The sequence below is a fragment of the Silurus meridionalis genome, chromosome 24, assembly GCF_014805685.1.
Source record: "Silurus meridionalis isolate SWU-2019-XX chromosome 24, ASM1480568v1, whole genome shotgun sequence".
Taxonomy (NCBI): domain Eukaryota; kingdom Metazoa; phylum Chordata; class Actinopteri; order Siluriformes; family Siluridae; genus Silurus; species Silurus meridionalis.
This window is the reverse complement of record NC_060907.1, coordinates 14,576,225-14,602,367: the sequence shown is the minus strand read 5'-3', so window position 1 is coordinate 14,602,367 and position 26,143 is coordinate 14,576,225. Positions and strand designations below refer to the sequence as shown.

The 26,143-nt window shown below is 38.9% G+C and overlaps 2 protein-coding genes across 2 annotated transcripts in view; one reads left to right on the top strand and one right to left on the bottom strand.

Moving 5' to 3' along the window:
• Nucleotides 1-15,605, top strand: part of tmem39a (transmembrane protein 39A) — a 31,586-nt gene extending 15,981 nt beyond the window's left edge. The window contains exons 5-9 of the mRNA XM_046838402.1: nt 361-515; nt 10,667-10,994; nt 11,085-11,272; nt 11,426-11,546; nt 14,558-15,605. Of these exons, the coding sequence (XP_046694358.1) occupies nt 361-515; nt 10,667-10,994; nt 11,085-11,272; nt 11,426-11,546; nt 14,558-14,797 (1,032 nt within the window). The 3' untranslated portion in view covers nt 14,798-15,605. The remainder of the gene's footprint in view (nt 1-360; nt 516-10,666; nt 10,995-11,084; nt 11,273-11,425; nt 11,547-14,557) is intronic.
• Nucleotides 15,606-17,288: 1,683 nt separating this feature from the next.
• LOC124378666 (serine protease 23-like) lies at nt 17,289-21,149 on the bottom strand. Its single transcript, XM_046838419.1, has 2 exons — nt 20,925-21,149; nt 17,289-19,190 (listed from the first exon to the last, which is right to left on the bottom strand). The coding sequence occupies exon 2, from the start codon at nt 19,176-19,178 to the stop codon at nt 18,063-18,065; it is 1,116 nt and encodes a 371-aa protein (XP_046694375.1). The 5' UTR covers nt 19,179-19,190; nt 20,925-21,149; the 3' UTR covers nt 17,289-18,062.
• Between the last annotated feature and the right edge of the window lie 4,994 nt (nt 21,150-26,143).

The window sequence follows — 26,143 nt, the reverse complement described above, 5'->3', positions numbered from 1 at the left end:
CAAGTTGACAGTAGCATGTGTTTGTGATTTGTAGTATCTGCAACACATGGTTATAATATGTGGTACCTGGCAACTTTTTTTGTTTATGAATGTTCTCCAATGTTCTTAAAACTAAATGGTGCTTCAAATTTTCCTCTTTTTATTTTTCTTTTTTAGTACATTCCAGCAAATGTTTCTGATCGAACAAATCCAAAACATAAGGGAAATCTCTTCAAATATGTTTGCATTATCTTTTTATGCAGTTTATGCAATTATCTTTACTTGCAGTGCTCTTTGTCGAGGTGTTTACCTGATTACATTTGACTACATCCTTCATTAAACTGCACCAATACTGTGTTTCTGCCTGATTGTTCATGCCAGGCCTCCCAGGCGAGCCCGTCTTCATTCGTGCAGTATGTGCTGCTGATCGTGGCCCGGCTCAGCCTTCTCACACTGTGTGGCTGGATTCTCTGCTGGACCCTTGTTAACCTCTTCAAGACCCACTCGGTGCTTAACCTGCTCTTCTTGGGCTACCCGTAAGTGCATTTCTTTATTTTTCCTCCTTCCATTACATTTGAAAACAAAAATCATCTTTCTTAAGGGAAAAAATAAAAATGACTTCCAGATTAATCCTAATTATTTATATGTGGATAACAGGGGTGTATCGGTACACGTGTTTCGGTACAGGGCTTTTGGTTGCAGTCCTTCTTGTCGTGGGTCACATAGTTAAAATCCGAGTTTCTTCAAGAAAAATATTAAGTGGCAGACCGCTAGTTTTTTTTGTTTTCACGTTTTAAGCAATTTTTTTATTATCAAACGTAAAAACAAACAACAATGCCATGGGTAAAAAAAAAAAAAAAAAAGAAACTAGAGTTAGCGCAGTGCAAAATAATTTTTTTTTGCATATGCATTAAAACAAATCCATATCGCTAGCGTTAGCTGCTAACGCTATCGCTATGGGTTCTTTAGCGTTTTATGTCCAGCTTCAAGAAATATTTTTAAAAGGAGAAAATCCTGACAATTCCACATATCGAGGGAGTGAATGAATGAAGGATGGGAGATGTTAAATGCACGTACATGTCTGTATTACACAAACTGGATCTAATGAATGTAAACTATTTAATTCGATTTTTTCCATTTTTTTTCTATTTAAGCAACTTAATTTGTGCCAATTTAATTGATTAGTCAATTTAATTAATTTAAAAAAGTATATTGCATTAATTAGATTTATTTTATTTTATTTTTTGAAAATATTATAAAATATTATTTTATATATTATTTAACCAAGCAGGCATTTCATTTAAAATAAAATAGAAAAGTGTTAAACTGTAAACTGTTGTTCACAAATGTCATTGATAAAAGACTACTGTTGTCTGAATGTTTTGCATTTCTTCCCCAAAACGTACCGAAATTGAACCGAACCGTGACTTAAAAACAGAGGTACGGACCAAACCGTGAATGTTGTGTACCGTTACACCCCTAGTGGAACAATAGGTTTCGGGATATGTCCTGTCTTCAGCCAAGTTTAATGCTTTGTGAAGATGGTGCAATGTGTTTAGTTCAGTCGTGTCTTGGTTTTGGTTGTTTGCTTGCAGTCACATTGGCTTTGGAATTTATTTGGCAGAAAAAATGAACAAAAACAAATAAAGCGAGTGCAAATAAAAAACTCTTGCCATAGCCTTGATTAGCTAAAAGGAATGCTGGAAATGAAAATGAAATGGAAAAACTGTAAATGCTGTTTATAAGAAGACCCTGTTTTGCCATTGGGTTTAATTTCTCATTTTTTTATTGAAAATTTACATTCAGTACTGAAGAAATTGATGGCTTTGTTTTTAAAGCTGTGGATTACTGATCGGATGGTTGGGTCAGGGCATCGCCAAGCTGCCACTCGTGGGCCCTTGTGCAAGGCCCTTAACCCTATCATAGCTGACGCTGCTTCCTAACAAAGAATTTTGTTGTGTGTGTGTGTGTGTGTGTGTGTGTGTGTGTGTGTGTGTGTAAAGGATGAGGGGGTAGTAGACACCTTTCAGGGTTAGAGGGTAATTTGTTCTTGCAGTGGATGGGTGTTGTTCACAAGCCTAGCTGTTTTTCACACTCCTATTGCATATAGTGGAGTGTGAAAAGGCAGTGCTGGGGGCAGAGGTGGGAAGTAACGAAGTACAAATACTTTGTTACTGTACTTGTGTAGATTTTTCTGGTATCAGATCTTTACATCACTATTTATTTTTCTGACAACTTTTTACTTTTACTCATTACATTTTAAAACATCTGAACTTTCTACTTCTTACTTTTTCAAAACAGGCTCTTATTTTAGTTTTAATCTATTTGGTGAAATGTCTATTTGGTGAAATGTCAATATTTTTTCTTCTCTCTACGTGCCTTATTCAAGCCATCAACCTACTTTCTTTTTTTTTTCTTTCTATTCTCTGCTTGTGTTCTATATGGTGGATGTTCAGCCTGGATGCATTCATTAGGTGACACATTTATTAGGGTTGTCAAAATTAACCGGTTGCGGCGACCCCTAATGGAAGAAGCCAAAAGAAAGTTAGAAAGTTAATAACGTGAACGCAAATTAATTTTAACGGCATTCCTTTTATTAACGCGGCGCATTTCAGTTTGACCATTTTTATTAAAAATATAAATACATATAAAAGAGGTGAAATGAAAATCAATACGACACGTTTGTTCGCGATGTTTTTACTCCGAATAATATAGATAGATAGATAGATAGATAGATAGATAGATAGATAGATAGATAGATAGATAGATAGATAGATAGATAGATAGATAGATAGATAGATAGATAGATAGATAGATAGATAGATAGATCGATCGATCGATCGATCTCTATATATCTTTCTTTTTTTTTTTTTTGGTGGCAGTTTTTCCTAAACATACATTTGCATAAAACATCCATATTTGTCCATGCCTATATTCATTTCAATATTTTAACTTGAAAATTATTAATTTAAGTCACATTTAGAACAGATAAAAATGTATGATTAGGTTTTGTTTAATGTTGAGTTAACTCATGACAAGCATGCCATTAATTGCGATTAAATATTTGTAAACAATTGACAGTCCTAACATTAATATGATGTGACGTCTAGTTACCAGCGTGACACTAAAACAGGTAGTAGTAATGGTTAAAAAAAAGTATAGTCAGTACTTCAACTTTTACCCGAGTATTTTAAAACATAAGTATCAGTACTTCTACTTAAGTGAAGGATGTGTATACTTTTAACACCTCTGGCTGGGGGTGACTCTTTTCCTTGATGATCTTGATTGCTCTCCTAATAACTCTGGTAGAAGCTCTCCTTTGTTGGTAAGGCTGTTCATGGTATGGACAGCTCTCACAACCCTCCTCAGAGCCTTACAACCTTTTGCACAGGCTAGTAAAATATCTGCGATAGTTTCCTGTCACAAAACTGATAGAGTATGAGCGTGCAGCCCTGTCGAGGAGACCTTCCCGAGTTCCTGAGTAGGAATGCCAAATCAAATGCAGCAGGTAGGGATGTTAAGGCCACTAGTCAATTCATCATTAGGTATGGATTTTGTCCCTACATTTAGAACACACATTAATGTAAGAAAATATAATATCATAATGTAATCCAAAAGTGTGAAAGCCCAAGCACGATGAGAAAAGTGAGATTTTCACTCTGAAAGTCTGCTCTGAAGGTTTCTAGGCCAACCGGACGTTAAGACATTCTAGGGTTTTGCATTATTGATCTCTACTTGATGGCATAAATCATGATAAATGATTTAATCATCCTGCCTGAAAAAAGATTAGGACGTTTCTGGCTGTAAGGAGAGTAGGGAAGGTGTAATGTAATATTACCTACTTTGCCGTGGGGAAGTCTGGCGTTCGCAGCAACTCAGCTGAAGGAAAGATCTTTTTTTTTGCACAGTAAGCAGTAAAACAACAATTAAGCAACATCACAATTTGAGTTACTGGCCTGGGGAAAAAATGACAAGCATTTACATGTCCAAGATTCTTTCTGTGGATGTTGCTCATGGTGCATATAACCACATCTAACCACATACAGGTGCATCTCAATTAATTAGAATGTCGTGGAAAAGTTCATTTATTGCAGTCAGTCAACTCAAATTGTGAAACTCGTGTATTAAATGAATTCAATGCACACAGACTGAATAGTTTAAGCCTTTGGTTCTTTTAATTGTGATGATTTTGGCTCATGTTTAACAAAAACCCACCAATTCACTCTCTCAAAAATTTGAATACTTCATTAGACAAATAAAAAAATAGTTTTTAGTGAATTGTTGACTTTATTTACTATATACAGTACAGACCAAAGTTTGGACACACCTTGTGTGTCCAAACTTTTGGTCTGTACTGTATATATATTATATATATTCAGTGTGACTCTACAATTTTCATAGTCATGAAAATAAAGAAAACTCTTTGAATGAGAAGGTGTGTCCAAACTTTTGGTCTGTACTGTATGTACTCAATAATTGGTAGTGGCTTTTCTTGCTTTAAATACTGTCTCAATTTGGCATGGCATGGAGGTGATCAGTCTGTGGCCAGGTTTCTTTGACAGTGGCCTTCAGCTCATTTTGCATTTTTTGGTCTCTTGTTTCTCGTTTTCATCTTGACAAACAGTTATGCTTTTCTTTAGCCCAGGTAAGACGCCTCTGACGTTGTCTGTGGTTCAGGAGTGGGAGGAATACAACAACTGTAGCTAAATTCCTTGACGCGTCTGTGTGCGGTGGCTCTTGATGCCTTGACCCCAGCCTCAGTCCATTCCTTATGAAATTCACCCAAATTCTTGAATTGATTTTGCATTACAAGCCTCTTAAAGCTGCTGTTTCTTTTGGTCGGTTGTACATCTTTTTCTTCCACACTTTTCCTTCCACTTATCTTTCTGTTAACATGCCTGGATACAGCACTCTACTTACCAGGTCTGGTGAGTTTGCTGGCCAGTCAAGCACACCAACACCATGGTCATTTAACCAACTTCTGGTGCTGTTGGCAGTGTGGGCAGGTGCCAAATCCTGCTGGAAAATGAAATAAGAATATTTAAAAAGCTGGTCAGCAGAAGGAAGCATGAAGTGCTCTAAAATATCTTGGCAAACAGGTACAGTGCATTTGGTTTAAAAAAAAAAAAAAAAAAAAGTGGACCAACACCAGCAGATAACATTGCACCCCAAATCAACACAGACCGTGGAAACAACACTGGACTTTAAGCATCTTGGGTTATGAGCTTCTTCACCCTTCCTCCAGACTCTAGGACCTTGGTTTCCAAATGAAATACAAAACTTGCTCTCATCTGAAAAGAGGACTTTGCACCACTGGGCAAGTCCAGTTCTACTTCTCTTTAGCCCGTTTAAGAAGCCTCTGACGTTGTTTGTGGTTCAGGAGTGGGAGGAATACAACAACTGTAGCAAAATTCCTTGACACGTCTGTGTGTGGAGGCACTTGATGCCTTGACCCCAGCCTCAGTCCATTCCTTGTGAAGTTTACCCAAATTCTTTAATTGATTTTGCTTGACAAGCCTCTCAAAGCTGCTGTTCTCTCGGTCGATTGGCAATCTTTTTCTTCCACACTTTTTCCTTCCACTCATCTTTCTGTTAACATGCTTGGATACAGCACTCTGTGAACAGCCAGCTTCTCTGGCAATGAATGTTTTATGGCTTCCCCTCCTCGTGAAGTGTGTCAGTAATGTCCATATGCTTGTGCAGTCACACCTACCTGTTCATTGATGGATTTTATTTGACACCATTAGACTTTAAAATACTCTTCATATACATTGATCTGATCTGAATTACTTCATTCATGTGTCTGTTGGCTGATATTTCAGTCTATTGGGGAGTGCACTTTTTTGGATAGCTCATACCCTCCAATGCGAACTGGAGAGTGTTAATTTTGAAAATAATAATATAAAGCATTCCTCCAATTAGAGACATTTTAATTTTGCTACCGCCACCTAATTGTATAAAGGAAGATTGTTTTTATGCTTCCATTTTGTGTTCGAATGCAAATGACATTCCTTCCTTTGTATTTTCCCACTAAATATAGATGAGCTAACCATAGAGATATGTCACTGAGGTAAAAAAAAACTTGCTGTTGTAATATTTTTATGCTTACCAGACTCCACTTGTATTGATGTATCATGTGAAGACATGGCACAACATTGATTTTGGAAATGTGATCTTTCAACGGGCGGATCATGCACCCATTGTTTCCCTTAGGCGTAGCTAGAACGTTAGCTTATTATACACTGTATGAACAAAAAAATTGGGAGATCAGATTTTCCAGCCATGTGAGGTACAACAATTGTATAGAATGTCTTTGGAATCAGTAGCATTACATTTTTTCCCCTCACTTCAACAAGGAGACCCAAACCTTTTCCAGCATGACAATGCCCCTGTGCACAAAGCCTGATCCATGAAGGTATGGTTTAAATGGGTTGGAGTGGAAGATCTTGTGTGGCCTGTTCTAGAGCTCTGACCTCAACCCTACTGAACATCTTTGAGATAAGTTGTTTTGTTGGAACACTGACTGCACCCCAGGCCTCATCTCAATGAACCAGTACCTGAAACCTCCACAAGCCCTTTCCAGAATCTAGTGGAACAACATCTAAGTAGAGTGGAGGTTATTATAACTGAAAATGGAGTCTAAATATAGAATGGGAATTACAGAAAGCACATACTAATTGTTATGAACAGGTGTCTACAAACTGTAGTGTATTTCTTTCATGGCTCAATTTATGGGCCACAAAACAAACACAGTTGTTATTTTATTCACTAGTATTTGGTATCTAATGCAATCAGACTTTCTGACAGTGGTGCGTGAACATTTAGTATTCAGTCCTCAGTTCTAGTTCTGCTGAACTATCGGTTTTGTTTCACAGGACACAGGCCTACATCTTGGCAAGTCACCGACCTCCAGTCAGTTTTTAGACTTTAATTTGTAGACTATGGGGCAACATTAAACAACATGGGGAGCAAAGTTCATACTGTTGGATACAAATGTGATAAGACTGATGTGACAAATGTGAAAAAAACTGCCAGCAAGTAAAAACCATATAATCTGTAATCTACAACTAATATTGTGTGTGGTAGCAAGAATTCAGGACTTTTATCTGCATTTTTTATTTATTTTTTTTTCATTTGGGCATCTCCAATCTCAGGTAATTCTTACCAATCACAAAGCTAATGTCATTTGGCCATGTGAATTTTGTAGCGTCTGAGAAAAAGTGGGCATTTTTTTGAGTTTTGATCCACTTAAACTGAGTGTCAATAGTGTGTGCTCAAGAATTGTTACAATGGCAAAAATCTTTTTTCTACTTTTATAACCAGGTTTATGATGATTTCTTGATTCCAAAATAAATCTTAGCATTTGAATAAATCATGGGGAAAATGCAGACCTACACACAGGCTTTATTAAAGATTTTACTGATTATTTATTTATTTATTTATTTAAAAAGTGGTAAAACTATTTAGAATTAGTTAAATTTTCTTATTATGCTCCCAGGCAGTCATAAAAATAAAATAAAATGATTCAGCCTGCCTGAATGGAAATAAGCAAAAGTATCAGAACAACAAGCAAAAAGATGATGTTTCAGCTAGCGGTCGACCGATAGTCGGTTTGCAGATAATGGATTATACATACATGCATAACACATACATAAACATATCACTTCTTGTAAAATACTACTGAACTTTTTCACGAAAATTTTAATAATTGTTATTTCAATGCTCTGGACTTCGGGAAGGCATTTAAAGATTCCATTTGACGCATGACTGGATTTATGTGATGTTAACACTTTAAAGTAAGATTCCATCTGTAACGGGTTAATAAATGCTTTAGAAGTTTTGTTTATTGTTTAATTTTATTTGCTAATACATTTTTAAATTAAGTAAATTTTCATTTTATCTGTTAACTTTAGTTAATGATATGGTTCGCCTCTAGAGGCCGCTCTCGTACTGTAAAAATGACAGCGGACCTTCTTAGTAGAGACCTGCACATGACTTACAGTCCTGCACCTGCAAAAAACGTCCCACATTTTACCCGCAGGTAAAGCAAAAACCCGCAGGTAAAATGTATAAGTAGTTTTATTTTCACTGCACTGACTGCTTCTTCCTGCTATTCTGCTTTTTTTAGGGTTTTTTTTTTGTTGTTTTTTTCTTGCTTCCTTTTTGAATTTGAATGAAAAAGAAACGGAAAATTAACAAACATGTTCCGTCTTTTTTGCGTTTGACCTTTTATGTAAATGATGAACATGGACATAAACAAGGAACTTTTCAGAACATAGAACACCAGCTGAAACGATATCTTGTAAATAAAAAATGTTGTGTTGTATGGTTTTTTTTTCTTCAATGATGAATATCTGGAGCACTGGAATTGCCTTTGTTGCTTTTGTGCAGGAGCTACATAGTTTATTTGATTTTATTTATTTATTTGTTTATTTTTACTTTTTTTTTTTTTTTTTTTTACAATTTTGCGGGAGTCACACGAAGTTCTTACTCTCCTGAAACCCACACACATGAGTATTTTACCCAGTGTTCGAATTAAGTCAATTCTTATGGGGGGGTCCCAGTTGTTGTGTAATTTATATATTTTTTACTAAAATAATCTTGGGGACCCCCTAAGTCTTGTCATTCTGCACACCCCCATTCACCCATCACATCCTGTTCCGCACCGCACTCGTTTGCGTTGGGTCCCGCAGGAGCGCATGTCTCTACTTCTCAGCCACTCCAGTGCAGACACAACTATCATTATGAATTTTTGCAAAGAAAAACAAAACTTCTGATTTTTTTCCATCTGGCTGTAAGAGTTTCTTTGAAACAGGTTAATGCCCAACGATTAATTATACAAGAGAAATTAAGACAAGTTTCCTAAAAATTGATTTTAAGTTACATAAAATAATTTTTATTGCTGAAACTGCCTACAAGAATATTTGTGAAAACTGAACCCCTTTAGTGCACTTTAATTGCCAAATGACATAAAAAAAAGGAAATATAAATATATACATAAGTTAATGCACTGTGTTTTCTTTTTTAGTTTATAATTATTCAATTAAATAAAAATTTATTAGAAACTTTGTCTCATTGGCCTGAATTCTATGGAAACCCGTTTCCTTTCCATAAAAAAATTAAAAGAAAAAACGTTTGCCCAATTCCAACTTTTTTCCTCGCATTTCTGACTTTTTTTTTTTTTTTTTTTTTTACCTCGTAAACATCCGACATTTCTGGTGCATCCACGTTGTGGGCCTGAGGTTTAAAGCTGTTGGTGTATAAACAAGGCTCATCTGCTTGATTCCGTCTCCTCCAGAGCTGATTGTTAGACAGAGTTCTCTCCAGGGATTGGAGTCTGAGTTTTACTTTATACCATGTGATTCTATTGATTGTGGACCATTTAATTTTCAATGTGTAAAGATTTTTGGCACTACAGAGGGGGTGATGTAAAAAAAACAAAAAACCTTGGATTTGCGATAAAGAAATACATTTTGAAAATTTTGAAATAAGGCAAACTTTTTATTTAATGTGGCGGAAACGGGCTTCCACATGAATCATCTCCTCACCCATCGTTGTTTTCTCTTCGTTCCTCCATTTTTCATTCTGCAGCGTCTTCTGTGTTCCCTGTCCAGAGCGCTCCAGAGTTTAGCGGGTGGTGCGTCAGTAAAAATGGTCCGTGGGAAACACAGTGAGTTAAATGGACTAAACGTAACATTGAGGCAAAATAATTTCCTTCATGAATTTTTGTAATCGAAATACTTGAGGAAACATTACAGCCCTAAAAGAGACCTACGTCAGTGTCTGTGTCAGAGTACGAATCTGATCTGATTTTACCAATATGGAGTTGGAGACTGAACCTCACATAAACCACTCGACTTGAGTATCATGAGCTGTTTTTCATATTTGAAGCAGTTCTCTGTTTCTCTTGTCTCCCATGTGTTCTGAAGTCATGTGATAGAGCGGCGTTGTGCTGATGAACTTTTATGATCCCCAAACGCATGTACAAAAAATTGTTCCAGTAAAATACAGGGTAAATGACTTCAAATTTAGCTGCTGTTGAGTAAATGCAGGGATTCTCAATATTTGGGTGCTCATTTATTTCCCTAGATTTCTTGGAAAGTTTTGAAAAAATTATGCTGAAGCATATCCATGGATTTGGATTTTTATCTGTGGAACTTCATCCAGGCAAAATGTTTTGCCTCTGCAAATGTTTCGATCAGTAGTAGTGAGCTGAACTGAACAGATGTGCAAGTCCAGCATACTCATTAATATGAGGTGGAATTAAAAGGTTTTGAAACAGTAGCCCTGTTTAAAAGCAAGTTAAAATAGTCCCCTTGCACAGCAATATAGCGCTCCCAAAGTGCCACTTCTGGAACGGGTCCTGGAAGTCTTCAGCACCTCCTGCGATTTGTGCTGGATCATCTGTATCTCCATATCACTCTGTCCTCTACATCTTTTAAACCAACCACCTGCATGTCTTTCTACACTACATCCATAAACCTCATTCTTGGCCTTCCTCTTTTCTTCTCTCTGGTGGCTTCATCCTCAGCCTTCTTTTCCCCATATCTCATCATGATTCTATGTAGTTCATTCCGAATGTTGCTGAATATTGAATATGCTAATTTATTTAAAAATGCAGTTCTGCATGACTCTACACCTTAAAACTATTAGAATATTTATAATACACACGTTTTTCTCTCCTCAGGTTTGGCGTCTACGTGCCGCTCTGTTGCTTTCACCAAGAGGGCCGAAGCCAGCAAACCGCGCCAGACTGCTCGTTCCCGGAGCAGGATGGAGCAGACAGCTCCCTGCAGCGACCCAAAGACTTCTTAGCGCTCGTGCGTGAGAATCTACGCGAGCAGTTCTTCAGCCCCGCCCACGTCCCCGCCCACACGTGCCCGCCCTCTCCGGAGCTCATACGCAGCGAGGTGGAGGAACTCAAGAGCGACTTCAACCGTCGCATCAAAGAGGTGCTGTTCAATTCGCTGTTCAGTGCCTACTACGTGGCCTTCTTACCCCTCTGTTTCGTCCAGGTAATAACTCTTAGTATATAGACGTAAATCCGCTTCGTTTATTAGAGCTGCGAGTTATAAATACGCATCGTGTGCGTTTTGTGCTCACAGAAAACGCAGTACTACGATATGCGCTGGTCATGTGAGCACTTGATCATGGTGTGGATCAATGCGTTCGTAATGCTGATGAGTCAGTTGCTCCCTCCGAGCTACTGCGACCTGCTGCACCGCTCAGCTGCACATCTGGGCCGCTGGCAGAGGCTCGAGCATGGCTCCTACAGCAACGCACCACAACACACGTGAGTGTGAATAACAGCAACGAAGATTTGTGTTCATAAGTAGTATAATGAATTGGTATTAACAATAAACATTGGGTTTTTTTTTTTTTAAATCAAGCATGTCACATCACATATTCAGCTGTAAAGGTCATGTATGCTTGGTTTGTTTTTTAGGTGGTCAGAGAACACAATCTGGCCTCAGGGTGTGTTAGTGAGACACAGTCGCTGTCTTTACAAGGCCGTAGGGCCATATAACGTGGCCTTGCCCTCTGACGTCTCACACGCCAGATTTTATGTGAGTAGCTTTTGCTTTTTTTCAGTCAAGTTTGTATAATATTTACATCAGCGAGCGGTTTTTTTTTCTAACCGTACACTTGAATAAATTGTATTAGGTTTATTAAGTTTTTTAGGGCTTTTAGGTTCTTATTTAGTATTACTTTTCACTCACCCACCTCACCTGACATTCTCACCATCCTCACCCGGCATTCTCACCATCCTCACCCGGCATTCTTACCATCCTCACCCGGCATTCTTACCATCCTCACCCGGGCATCCTCACCTGACATTCTTACCATCCTCACCCGGGCATCCTCACCCGGCATTCTTACCATCCTCACCCGGCATTCTTACCATCCTCACCCGGCATTCTCACCATCCTCACCCGGCATTCTCACCATCCTCACCCGGCATTCTCACCATCCTCACCCGGCATTCTTACCATCCTCACCCGGTCATCCTCACCTGACATTCTTACCATCCTCACCCGGGCATCCTCACCTGACATTCTTACCATCCTCACCCGGGCATCCTCACCCGGCATTCTTACCATCCTCACCCGACAATCTTACCATCCTCACCCGGGCATCTTCACCCGGCATTCTTACCATCCTGACCCGGCATTCTTACCATCCTGACCCGGCATTCTTACCATCCTCACCCGACATTCTTAAAATCCTCACCCGGGCATCCTCACCCGGCATTCTTACCATCCTCACCCGGGCATCCTCACCTGACATTCTTACCATCCTCACCCGGCATTCTTACCATCCTCACCCGGCATTCTTACCATCCTCACCCGGCATTCTCACCCACCTCACCAGACATTCTTACCTAACATTCTCACCCACCTCACAGACATTCTTACCCAACATTCTCACCCACCTCGCCCGACATTCTCACCCACCTCACAGACATTCTTACCCAACATTCTCACCCACCTCACAGACATTTTTACCCAACATTCTCACCCACCTCGCCCGACATTCTCACCCACCTCAGACATTTTTACCCAACATTCTCACCCACCTCACAGACATTCTTACCTAACATTCTCACCCACCTCGCCCGACATTCTCACCCACCTCACAGGCATTCTTACCCAACATTCTCGCCCACCTCAGACATTCTTACCTAACATTCTCACCCACCTCACAAACATTTTTACCCAACATTCTCACCCACCTCGCCCAACATTCTCACCCACCTCAGACATTCTTACCCAACATTCTCACCCACCTCAGACATTCTTACCTAACATTCTCACCCACCTCACAGACATTTTTACCCAACATTCTCACCCACCTTGCCCGACATTCTCACCCACCTCACAGACATTCTTACCCAACATTCTCGCCCACCTTGCCCGACATTCTCACCCACCTCAGACATTCTTACCCAACATTCTCACCCACCTCAGACATTCTTACCCAACATTTTCACCCACCTCACAGACATTCTTACCAAACATTCTCACCCACCTCACAGACATTCTTACCCAACATTCTCACCCACCTCGCCCGACATTCTTATCCACCTCACAGACATTCTTACCCAACATTCTCATCCACCTCACAGACATTCTTACGCAACATTCTCACCCACCTCGCCCGACATTCTGATCCACCTCACAGACATTCCTACCCAACATTCTCACCCACCTCGCCCGACATTCTGACCCACCTCACAGACATTCTTACCCAACATTCTCATCCACCTTACCCGACATTCCACCCATGTGGAAAAAAATCATGTGAGATCAGTAAATTGATGTAATTATTTGTAGTAACTTGATTAATCTGGTAGTCTTTACACTACATAAAATTAAATAATAAGAAATAGGAAAAAAAACAAATTATTTTTTTTTTTTATTGTTTTGCCATACTTCACTGAATGTCTATGAATTTAATTAATATATATATATTAATTAAATTCACATACTTCACTGAATGTTTCTTTTCAGCATTAAAGTTTTTTAGACTAGAATATTTAGTACATTGGAAACAATACTATAATAATAATTTTAAGTAGTAATAGTATTTCAGAATTTTCAGAATCCACTTTTTACTAATGGGACAATCTAATTACATTCTAATATTTAATATTAAGACAATCAAAATCCATGGACAGTTTTGTGTTTTTTAAGAGGGAAAATAAAGAAATTTGGATATGCAGTGTAAATTATTCATACGTGAAGTTAAAAAACCAATACAAAGCTTTGAATCAGTTAATTATGTGGTATCAGTGCAAAAAAAAAAAATCATGCAGCTACAGGTGGATTAATGAAAAGCTTTAGGAGAGCTTTGGTTCATTTTCGCTTGGAATCTTTTGACACAATAAAAAACCCAGTCAAACTTGACTGTCGAAGATGCTGTTGTAGTCCAATCACTTCAGGGTTCAGCATATTGTACGTTCTGAGATGTTCTTTTGTTTACTGCTTCTATAAATAGTGATTTAGTTACAGTAGTCTGCCTGCCAGCTCATATTGAGTGTTTGGGACCAGTGGGAAATCTAGACCTGGCACCATCAGTCAATGCCACCGAGATCACATTTCCTTCCTTATTCCGATGTATGGAATGAAGATAAACTAAAGCTCTTGACCTGTATCTGTATTAGTATATGCAGTGCTTTGAGGCCACATGATTTGGCTGATTAGAAAACTGCACAAACATGCAGGTGATCCTGATCCAGAACTGATTCCTGAGACCTTGAACCAACATCTTTTCTACAAAACATTGTTTTTACATAGAGAATCCTTGTGGAAAGCAGCATTTATGCCTGTTGATGAATACGCCACTCAAGACTCATTTTCCTTTATGCCCATTATGCAAGTATCTTTGAGGGTTTTCATCTTGGCTTTAGATTAACCATAAAGCCGGCCTTGTGCTCAATTACAGACTGAAAGTAGCCAGAGTGTGTTTATTCAGTTATATTAAAAAGGTGTTTATTCATGAGGTAATGCAATTGCTACGTGATGCACATAATATCTTGAACAGAAAACGTAAGTAAAATCCTTCCATTCCTCCGCAGTTCCTGTTCCATAAGCCATTGCGGATCCTGAACCTTCTGATCGGGATCGAGTCGAGCGTGGTTCTCTACCAGCTGTACTCACTGCTGCGCTCCGAGCGCTGGAACCACACGCTCTCGCTAGGCCTCATTCTCTTCTGCAACTACTACGTGCTGTTTAAGCTGCTGCGGGACCGCATCGTGCTGGGCAAAGCCTACTCGTACCCTCTGAACAGCAACGGCATGGGCCTCAAGTCCCAGTGACGTGTGCTCTGTTCAGGGGCGTTTTATCAAATGACTGTGAACTCCAGCTGGTATTTCTTTTGATACGGTTCTATTTTTTCCTGCAACTGTTTCTATCTATTTAAGAAAATATTTTATTTTGTATACTGTTACATGAACGAACGCAAAAGGGCATTACGTTTGCATGACGTGATGTCGTTTCTTCCCCACTATGGAAAAAGTTTTTGGAAAAAATGAAATGGTGGGGGGGAAAAAAAATAGGCGCAGACGAAGAGAAGCGTCCATGCTTTATTTTTTTTGTTTAGTTTTTTTTTACTATTATTTTAAAGCACGTGTCCCACACAACATCCAGTTTTTTGCCAAAGATGCTCTTAAAACCCCACCCCCCCACCCCACCTATCTGGTCATGAGTGGAGTTCAGCTGTCTGCTCTCGACGCAGAGGTCTGCGAAGTCGATAAAATTCAATCATGTATAGTGAATGCTGTATTACTTCTCTTCATTGCATTACTGTATTTTATGATGATTAACCGTTAATAGCGTGATATCGGTGCATAATTATTATTTTTTTTTTTTCTTTTTTCCTGCCGCCACAGCATTTTTGAAGCTTAGTAGATACCACTTTTTGTTTCCTGTTTATTTATGCTCATCTCTGTGCCAAATCCCAGGATGCTATTGGAGCCTTCCATTGCCATTATTTCCAACATGGCTTATGGCTGTGGCTGCATAGCTGCTTGGTGAGGGGCCATAGTCTGTTAATCTTGCAGTATTCGACACAATGCAGCATTATTTCAGAATGCCATGGAATCCAGAATAAAACAAGAAAACGTCTCCCATTGTTTTCCAGTGTGTGCGTGTGTTGCTTGATAAAGAAAATTGCACTACAGCAAAACCCTGTTGTACGAGCAACTAATAGTACGAGCAAAAGAAGATACGAGCGAACTTGCTCGCTAATTTTTACCGTATTTTGCGAGCAAATTTCGAAGGCACGAGCAAACCCACACTGTCGGTTCCTTGCTTTCGGCTGAGGGTTGATCTCGTGTCACTCGGTCGCTCTCGTTGTTCAGTGCAGCAAAAACGTAACTTTTTGTTCTATTTTTATTTCGCTAGAAATCTTGAAAAATGTCTCCCAAGAAAGCCAGTGATGGTGCTGGGGGACAAAAGAAAGTAAATAGTATTACCATTGAAACCAATTTCAACGCATTGGTGTGCGTACTCGTGACCTATGTCTGCAGTATGGGGTGTCTAGCTCTACCATAAGCACCATAGTGAAGAATAAAGAGAAGGTCAAGAGAAGGAGATTGTCCTTCCTTCCTCTCTCACCATCCACCACCATCTCACACTCGCAATCAACCACTACCACATGGGTAAGTGTTAAATGATGTTTACAGTATGGTACTGTATTTTTATTCATTTATCTTTGTTTATTACAGTATTTTATCTTATTAATAATGTATTTCTTTATGTCAATACAGTCATTTGTGGTGTATTTGTTTGTTAAAATAGGCACCAAATACTTTTCAAGTGCAGAAATAAGCGATCGAATGAGGTCTCGGAACGGATTAAATCGCTTTTACATTAATTCTTCTGGGGCAATTTTCACGAACGAATTATGCTCGTCCAACGGGGTTTTACTTTATATGGTTTTGTACCAGACCATAAATAATTGTGTGTTATTTTCATACATCCCATTCCACATAGAGTCCACGTATGCTGTTATAATAACCGCCACTCTTCTGGGAAGATGTTCCACTAGATTTTGGAGTGCGTTTTAGAGATTTGGGATGATTTGCTCACAAGGGTGTTAGTAAAATTCAGGTACTGATGATGTAGGTGAGGTGAGTAGCCTGGGGTGCAGTCAGTATTGATATTCATCCCAAAAGTGTTTCACTAGGGTTCATGTCAGAGCTCTATAGCAGGAGGTCTTCCACTCCGACCCATGTGAACCATATCTTCATGGAGCTCAGTGTGTGTACATGGGCATTTAATTCAATGTTATTTGTATAGCGCTTTTAAAAATGCATGTTCTTCCAAATCAGCTTATAAAAATAGAAGATAAATAGATTAGGAATACAAATTTCAATGTACGTTAGTCTTTTATTCATTCCAGTTTATCCGCTGAGCGAGCCGGCGCAATGGAAAAACTCCTTGAGATGGGAAAAATCCTTGAACGCATCCTCATCTGGGTGGCACCTGTTATCTATTCATTACAGTTTCATCATTGTGATGCTATCCTGTACAAATTTGTTGTAACAGCGTGTGGAAGAACCAAATATGGCTTGGAAATGTCAGGTGTCCTAATAGCTTTGTCCACATGGTATGTTATTTTTTGCCTGAAGGTTTGTATAAGGCATTGCATCATAGTCACATGATTAAAATGTACGCACATTATTTCTGTGCTTAAATAGATCTTACTTAAACATGCATCATAAATACCCTGAATTTCTTTAAGTGTGATGTTAAAAGGGTCCTTATTTCTGTTTTGTAATAAAGTATTTAGCATTTTTTTTGCAATTTAGAATGCAATTTTCTATTTAATAAACATTTGTATAGTACAGAATGATTTCGCATACAAAGCTGTTAAAGACAAAAGAAGTCAGTAATTTCAAAGTGCTTTAGGTGCTGATATTGGTGTATAACATTTTAAAGTATATATAATCCGTATCTCCAAGTACTTATTTCTAAGGAAAACCCCTGTGTTCAGTGTAAGAAAGTTCCATCGACCATTTTTTGAAAATTGTGGGCGTCTGAAGTAATATATATTCGGCCACAAGGGGGCGCTAACAGACAAAAAAAAAAAATACATGCCATCACATGGCGTTCACGCAGTAGCAAAAGAACTGTACGATTGACTTGGAGATTTTTTTTAAGCACCTTTGGTTAAACAGGAGTTCAGTCTGTCACAAGCAATGAAAACGCTTACAAAGGCTTGAAACCTACAGTGCTTTGTACTAAAGGAGTCATTTAAAACAACAAAAAAAGCATCTTTGGTGATCTTTCCATTCTGCTGCTTTCATTTTTTTCCCTCTATTCACAATTGTTTGCCGTTTTGCTCCAATGGAAAGACTGAAGCAGTTTTTATTCGCCGTTATCAAAGATGCGATTGTAAAAACCAACTGAAAGAAGACTGCCAAGTTATATGGTTAAGTAACTATTGATAAGGATGTAGAACGGTATATTTACAGTGTGAATGGGAGTGTTAAGTTTTTCAGTGTTTACATGCCAGTGTTTCATGTATTCATAGGTGTTTAAACTCCATTTGAATGAATCCAGGTGTACAGCTGGAGTTTAGCCTTCTCTGCAGTCCACATAGTTCCCTTTGATCCAGTAGCAGATCTGGGCATATTTCAGAGGAGTGATGCGCACTGCTACGTTAAACTCCTGGGCAGCACCGTTGAGATCCACCCACTGGTGTCCCGAAAAGATCCCGATCACCTTTCGTTCCCAGCGGCGGCGCCGGCGATCCCACATCCGTGCATAAACGCCAGAGCCGCTAGCACCAGGCTGAGCATCGCAATGCTGATACAGGAGGTCATAGGTTTCATCCCCAGCTTTACAGAATCGGTAGACAAGCTGGCCCGGTCGATCGTTGTCAAAGCCAGAGAATTGCACGCGCTTGCCGGGCAGTTGCTTGGCAGAAGGACTGACTCCAAGCTTCATGTGTTTGCGCTTGTGAGCCTTCTTGAGTTCCAAGAGAGCGTAGTCGTAGTCCATGCCAATGTCATTAGCATTGCCCTTTATCCAGCCCTTGGGCACGTGCGTACGCTTGACTCTGATCCACTGGAACTTCATCTTGTTGTTAGTGCTGTTATTGGACAGCGCGTCCTTTTGCCGTGACTTCAGAAACCCGACGCGCAACCTTTGCGTACCTTTGACGTAGTTCTTTCCATCGTGGATGCAATGGGCTGCAGTAAGGACATGCTGGTTACCCACTAGTGTGCCGGAGCACCCGGTGGACAGCTTTACAGCAGCTGAAAATGGGTAGTTCAGGAGGAAGTCGTGTCCCACAATGCTAAAGCGACCATCGTAGCCAAAGATCTGGCGCTTGGCCCTGGAACGTCCCTGCTCAGTTGCAGGAGTCTGTAGTGTGTTCGGGTTGAAGCCGTAGATTCCCACAACTGTCTCAGTCAGCTGGCCATTTGAGTGGAGAGTCTCGTAGGACAGGAAGCGCCGCAGGTCCCAGTAGCTCGGTGCTGGGGCTTTTTTGTGACATTCTGGACCGCAGGAAGAGGTCACTTCCAGATGAGCTGGGCCGATAAAATGAGGGGGAGGACGCTCCTCAATCTGTTGAGGAAGGACTACTGGTACACGCTGCAAAGGCCACTGGGGCTTCTGATGGGAGCTTGACTGAACATGAAGTAAGGGAAGCAGAAGGAACAGGAGAGGATAAAGCATGGACGCCATGCTGGTACAGAACTGAGGAGACAAATAGGAATGAGACAATGAGAGACATTTTGTTGTTAAATTTTGCTTACAATTAGTGCTCGACTTGAGTCAAGTCTTGTGTGGGGTCTCTAGTTGTTGTGTAACATGGGGGTCCTTGTCATGGGGGGGTCCCTAATGCCTTATGGGGGGGTCCAAGATCCCCCCAGCTCCCCATCAATTTGAGCACTGATTACAGTATCTTATCATTTCAGATAAAAGAAATATACAAATTTTAAACATAATACATTCTTTGGCTTCTCTGTCTACGTTCAGCTGACCAGGTATTTCTTACTGAATATTTCACTGTTTCTCAGAGAAAGCCAGTTGTTTGTCTTGTTCCCCTTCTTGTTCTAATTAAATTATTATTTTTAATCAGGCAAGCCAGCAGAGAACACTGTTTAGAGTTGGATGTTGAGACGACTGAAAAAAAAAAAATTGAACTGATTGAGTGCTGTTATTTTTAGCCACCGGTCTTGTGGAAGACGAGATCAACAGTCCGCTTCGAATACTAAGCCGTCACAGAATTTAATAACAAACATTTCCACCTCAAAATCAGAAGCAAAGAAAATCTTTTAATACATTTGCTCATTTCCTTTTACGCACTGGCCCTTGTAGGTCCGTGTCTAATTAGCATGGTGGTCTCTCAAAGACGTTTTTTTCAGGTCCCATCCTGATTTGTTCCACCCTACTTTTCTAATGTATTGAAGTTGAGTGGGTGTCCTTCCATAATAATGTACCACTGGCATGAAGCTACATTTAAAATATTTTAATAGTTTACTTATGCACTGTACCTCTTTCTTGGTATTGAGCTAATATTAAAAAAAGCTTGCAATAAACATAAGTTACAGATAGCTATATTTGTGGTCTTCACAAGTCTGCACAAGATGATGTACATAAACCTAAGGACTTTATAAGCCTCTTTTCATGTTTAATTACTGCCCCAACAAAAAAAATATTTCAAGCCTGCTTGTAGTATAATTGATAAAATTCAATGTATTAAAGACATTTTTCCATGTTATATTGCAATCATTGATTGATTGATTGGCAGACATTTGCATTCGCATATAAAACATATTGCAACCCCATGAATCCAATGGAATCCTCACCCCAGCAGAGATCTGATCTGAAGAATGCAGTGTCTGAAGAAGACATCTGGCAAATATATACCAAGCAGGATGGTCAAAGGTTCACCATGCTGCAGTTAGTTTGAGCACGCAAGTTATTAAAAAATATAAAAAAAACATTCGGAAATTCGCTTCCATCTCCTAAATTATTAACATTTTCGACGCAACACAAACATAAAACACTGTATAGAATGCATATTAATAGTATGCAAACTCAGCTTCAATATCAATAATTAATAAACATATACAAACTATATACTGTAGTTTGTAGACTTATCATGAATATACACTCACACTCTATTTCTTGCTATTTAAACCTCATAATATATAAGAAGTCAATTTTCTCTTATGCAATACACAGATTAGTGTAATATTTATATACTGGATATAGTTCAAGCTGATTAAAATGAAATTATTGTTCATTTGCACTTAAGAGACCAATCAGATATCATGCACATGAAAATTGTATTATACTATACTATTTATACTTGTACTATTTGGTTCTGCCAGCCCTTAGTGGTCAACAACAACAAACACATTGTCACAGATTGACAAATACAACCAATGGATGAAAGTAGTTAAATCTCAGTGCAGTTCTCACCTGTAGCTCAGGGTCCCACAGACAGATGAGCTATTGGTAAGAAAATCCGCTTAAAGAGATGATGCATGGGAAGGAAAGGTGACGTCGTGTCTCTCATTCCATTCTTCCTCGGAGTTCATCTCGTCCCCGTGTTCCCATGAAGGTTTCCTGACGGGGATTGTGCAGTGTAAGGAGCTGAGTTCGGGCATGTGCGGCGCTGGAGCGGGTGGAGGCAAAGACAAGTGAGACGCGCTCTCAGGCTGCGGTTCAACACCACGTGACCGCGCACATGGACAAACAATCAAGCCAGTGGCCAAGTCCCAAAAAATTCATTAACCAGGTAGATTTGGACAGTGTATTCACTTATACTGAATCTCATACGATATACTACTTATATTCAATTATATTATCATTATAAATTCAAATATACTATTATATACTACTATACAAATATATCTATTTATGTACTACTATAATAACACACTACACTATACTACACACACTATTGCTGCTGTATGTTGTATACAAGTTTTAAAGTAACCCTTTATCGTACCTGACACACAATACTGTTATTTGCATTACCATGCACTCTCAATTTATTTACATTACTGATCTCTGTATCCCTATTTAATACTCGTATATTGTCTCACATTGTCTGCATTGTCTCTTATAGTCTGTTTTGTTTTGTCTGTTTTGTATAGTCCAAACTAAATGTGTAGTATTATTTATGTCTGTACTTTAAAAATTACTAACGGCCGGAACCAAATTCCTGGGGTGTGTGTAAACACACTTGGCCAATAAACCTGATTCTGATTCTCATACTATCTAGTATTATATACAATTACATACTACTATATCATACAGGGGAGGTGGTAGCCTAGTGGTTAAGGCATTGAAATTTGGATCAGGGGGTTATGGGTTTGAGATCCGATCTGCCACTCTTGGGCCCTTGAGCAAGGCCCTTAACCCCCCATGGTTGCTCATTTGTGAAAGGAGGAGGGTGGGCATTGGGCTAGCACTTAACTCCATAACAAAATGCTTAGAAAATGGCAAGTATATAAAATAATCACGTTTATAAGTATTTCCAGCCTTTTCCATGACACTCAAAATTGAGCTCATGTGCATCCTGGTTCATTGATTACCCTTTAGATGTTTTTACATCTTGATTGAAGTTTACCTGTGGAAAATTCAGTTATTTGAGCATGAATTTTATAAGGTCTCACAGATAACAGTGCATTTTAGAGCACAAACCAAGTCATGAAGTCCAAGGAATTGTTTGCAGACCTCCGAGACAGGATTGTCTCAAGGCACAGATTTGGGGAATGGTACAGAATAATTTCTGCAGCATTGAAGGTCCCAATGAGCACAGCTCAAATTAAAAATTTAAATTGTATTTGTCACATTCATATTCATACAGAATATGACATATAGTGAAATGCTTTTTATGACTGTCCAACTTGTAAATATGAAAGAAATACAATATATCTTATCGAGATAAGATATACCTTTATTCGTCCCACTGTGGGGACATTTCTCTGTTACAGCAGCAAAGAAAAAGAAATGCAATATAAAACAATAAGAAATGCAAATATATAAAAGAACAAGACAATGTAGTATACAGTATATACACAACACAATGTATAAATACAAAGAAGAAAAAAAGAGACCACGAGTAAGTAGTTATGCTAACAGACATATTGCACACAGGTAATATTGCACGGTATTACAATTTCTGTTATTACACATGTGTTGTTTAAAATACTTTGTTATTGTTATTATTGCGGTTAAACAGTAATAACAGTGTGTATTATGGGGACTGGTTCACTGAAAGCAGTTTGATTGTAAAGTCTAATAGCAGCAGGGAGAAAAGACTGTCTGTATCGCTCCTTCAGACACTTAGGATGTAACAGTGTGTCACTGAAGGAGCTGCTCAGAGATTAAACTGTTTCATACAGGGGGGGTGAGAGAAGTTCTTCAGCAGTGATGATAGTTTGGCTACCATCCTCCTTTCTCCCACCTCCTGTACAGTGTCCAGAGGAATCCCCAGGACTGAGCTGGCCTTCCTGATCAGCTAGTCCAATCTCTTCCTTTCTGCATTAGGGATGCTGCTCCACCAGCAGACCACACCATAGAATATGGCTGAGGCCACCACAGAGTCAAAAAAGTTCTTCAGTAGCTCTCCCTGCACTCCAAAAGACCTTAGTCTCCTCAGCAGAAAGAGTCTGCTCTGTCCTTTCTTTTTGCCAAAAAACACCTAAAGGACTCTCAGACTATGAGAAACAAAGATTGAACTCTTCGGCCTGAATGCCAAGTGTCATGTCTGTAGGAAACCAGGTACCGCTCATCACCTGGTCGATACCATCCTTATAGTGAAGCATGGTGGTGGCAGCATCATGCTGTGGGGATGCTTTTCAGTGGCAGGAACTGGGAAACTAGTCAATGTACAGGGACATCCCTGATGAAAACCTGTTTCAGAGCGCTTTGGACCTCAGACTGAGGCAATGGTTCATCTTCCAACAGAACAACGACCCTAAGCACACAGCCAAGATGATAAAGGAGTGGCAATGGGAAACTGTGTGAATGTCCTTGAGTGGCCCAGCCAGAGCACAGACTTTAACCCGAATAAACATCTCTGGAGAGATCTGAAAATGGCTATCATATAGCTTAAGAGGTTCTGCAAAGAAGAATAGGAGAAACTGCTCAAAAGTAGGTGTGCCAAGCTTGTAGCATCATACTCAAAAAAATCTTGAGGCTGTATTTAGTGCCAAATGTGCTTTAACAAATTATTGAGCAAGGCTGTGAAGACTTATTTTATTTGTAATACATTTTAAAAAACGTATTTCACTTTGTCATTATGGGGTATTGTTTGTAGAATTTTGAGGGGAAAAAATGAATTGAATCCATTTTGAAGGCTGTAACATAACAAAATTGTTGAAAAAATATACTTTCCCAGATGCACTGTACTATTAATAATAAATTAATATACATATTATATAAATATTACTAAATTAATATGAAATTATTATCGGTTCACTTGATTAGTGTGTAGTGATTTTAGATCATTTTTAGTAAATCAGGAAAGAAATGGAGGAATGTGACTTCATTACACAGCTGGGCAATGATCAGAAAGTGATGTAAGCAAAAATGGCTTTCCCATGGCCATTATTTTCCTTATTTAGGTTTTTCTTGTGTTCCAGGGTCAAGAACATGCAATATGTCCTTAGGGACTTTGCTTTGGGTCTTAAGGGGAGTTGTAAATATGTGGCCTGTAGACAAATGTAGACGTTACTGATATAAAGTTATTATAGGGAAATGTAATAATATCAAAATGTCTTGTGGGAGAAAAATTCGCTATGCACATGCATTAGAAAATGTTTCTGATCCATCTATCTATTGACAAAAAACGGATGTTCCCTCCTTTGCTAAATCAAAGGTGCAACACAATCCAGGGAAACAAATTTTCTTTTGTACAGTTAATGAGAGTCCTGCACAGGAAAGAGATTGAAACAAGGAAGAGGATGAAGAGAATGAGAGGGATTTCTGACCCCTGATGGCGACCTTAACCCCCAGCACAGTGGTGGGCGACACTGTGATCCCATGAAAGCCTGTTCTGTTATGGGCTACTGCTTTAGTCACCATGGCAGCACTAAAGCCTGCACATTTGCATTCTCACCCGCCTACTCTGTCCAGCCTCAACATCTTGGCATGTCCTTCTGGCCTGAATGTCCTAATGTTTGTCCAATTCTGCCTCATCTCCCTCACCTAACAATAGTTTAGTTTTTCTGATGTTATTTGTTTTGTCTTGTATATTCAGTTCCTTCCTAATTGAAATTCGCCTTTGAGTACTTTGATACATAAACTTATATTTTGAATAAAATGGCTTTTACTTTAATGGCATTTCACTGCATGTCGTACTCTGTATGTATGTGTATGTGACAAATAAAATTTGATTTGATTTGATTTTTTTTATTTGATCAAAAACATCTGAAGATAAAAGAGCTATGATTTCTGTGCACTGGACCAGGAACTGCACAGTCTCAGTTAATTGGTCCTGGGCTTGGTATAGAAAAATTGGGAAAAACCACAAATATTTTGGCAAATCTTCTGTCAAATTCTTAGGCCATGGGAACTTGCTCAAAACAAATAATTTGAGGATCTGATTTCTATTCAAGTCCTCTAGGTCAGGCCTATTAAACCAGGAACCTAGAGGTCAGATTCAGCCTGTATCAGTTTCTAGATAAAATGTGTGAGGCTTCATTCATAATGAGGAACATACAAATAATATAGTCATGCTTTACTCATTATATTTGTTTTATACATACAAAGTAAACATTAGATATTCTATATATATCTAAGTTATACTGTAATTTAAAAGATCACTTTATACAGTATTATAGCCCCCTTTGTATCCACATTATACAACTGTAAAACTACATATTCAGTCCGATGTTTCTTCTCGACTATACACAGTTTGTGTATTTTTTAATCGATTCAGGTGTTAATTTAAAAGCGTTTGTGAGGCCATTATTTTTTACTGCAATGCTTGTAAAATAGAAGTGTTCTTGCAAATCTGATGAATTTGTATTAGGGAGGCAGTTAAGGGTTCTTTACTATTCCCCTAGATTTTTATGCCTTTTTGTCAAATGCCAAATTGTTATTTCCCACCCACTGGTCAGTTTTCTATTGCATGATAGCTGCCAAACAGGGACAGTGAGAAGTAACACATGCTTCCTCAGAGTCATGTGCAGCCCTGCCACTGTATCACAGGGCAGCCTAATATGTTTGGAGGAAAAGGCTATCTGCAGTTACTCAGTTCACTTTTATTTGTATAGCCATTTTAACAATAGACATTATCTCAAGCAGTTATAAAGTTCTGTAAAACAATGAATAAGTGTAGTGCTTATAAGTGTCTTCCTTATAATTAAGTTTATCCCGAATAAGCGAACCAGTGGCAACTGTGGTGAGAAAAAATTCCCTGAGATGGCATCAGGAACAAGCCTTGAGAGGAAACAGACTCAAAAGGGAGACCATCCTCATCTGGGTGGCACCGAATGTCCATTCATCACAGTTCCATCATTGTTGAGGTGTACTGTTCAGTGATTGGCACTTAAATGCAAAACTGTTCATGCACCCTGTGGTCCTGAGCCATTGTAGTAGACTGTTAATATTATTTACAGTTCAAATACATCCTCATAGAGTTGCTCTTTAACTTTATGGATCTTTAGGCTGTTCAAGTGGGA

Coding starts and splice junctions, on each gene's coding strand:
- LOC124378666 (XM_046838419.1), bottom strand. CDS start 19,178: ATGGCGTCCATGCTTTATCCTCTCCTGTTCCTTCTGCTTCCCTTACTT.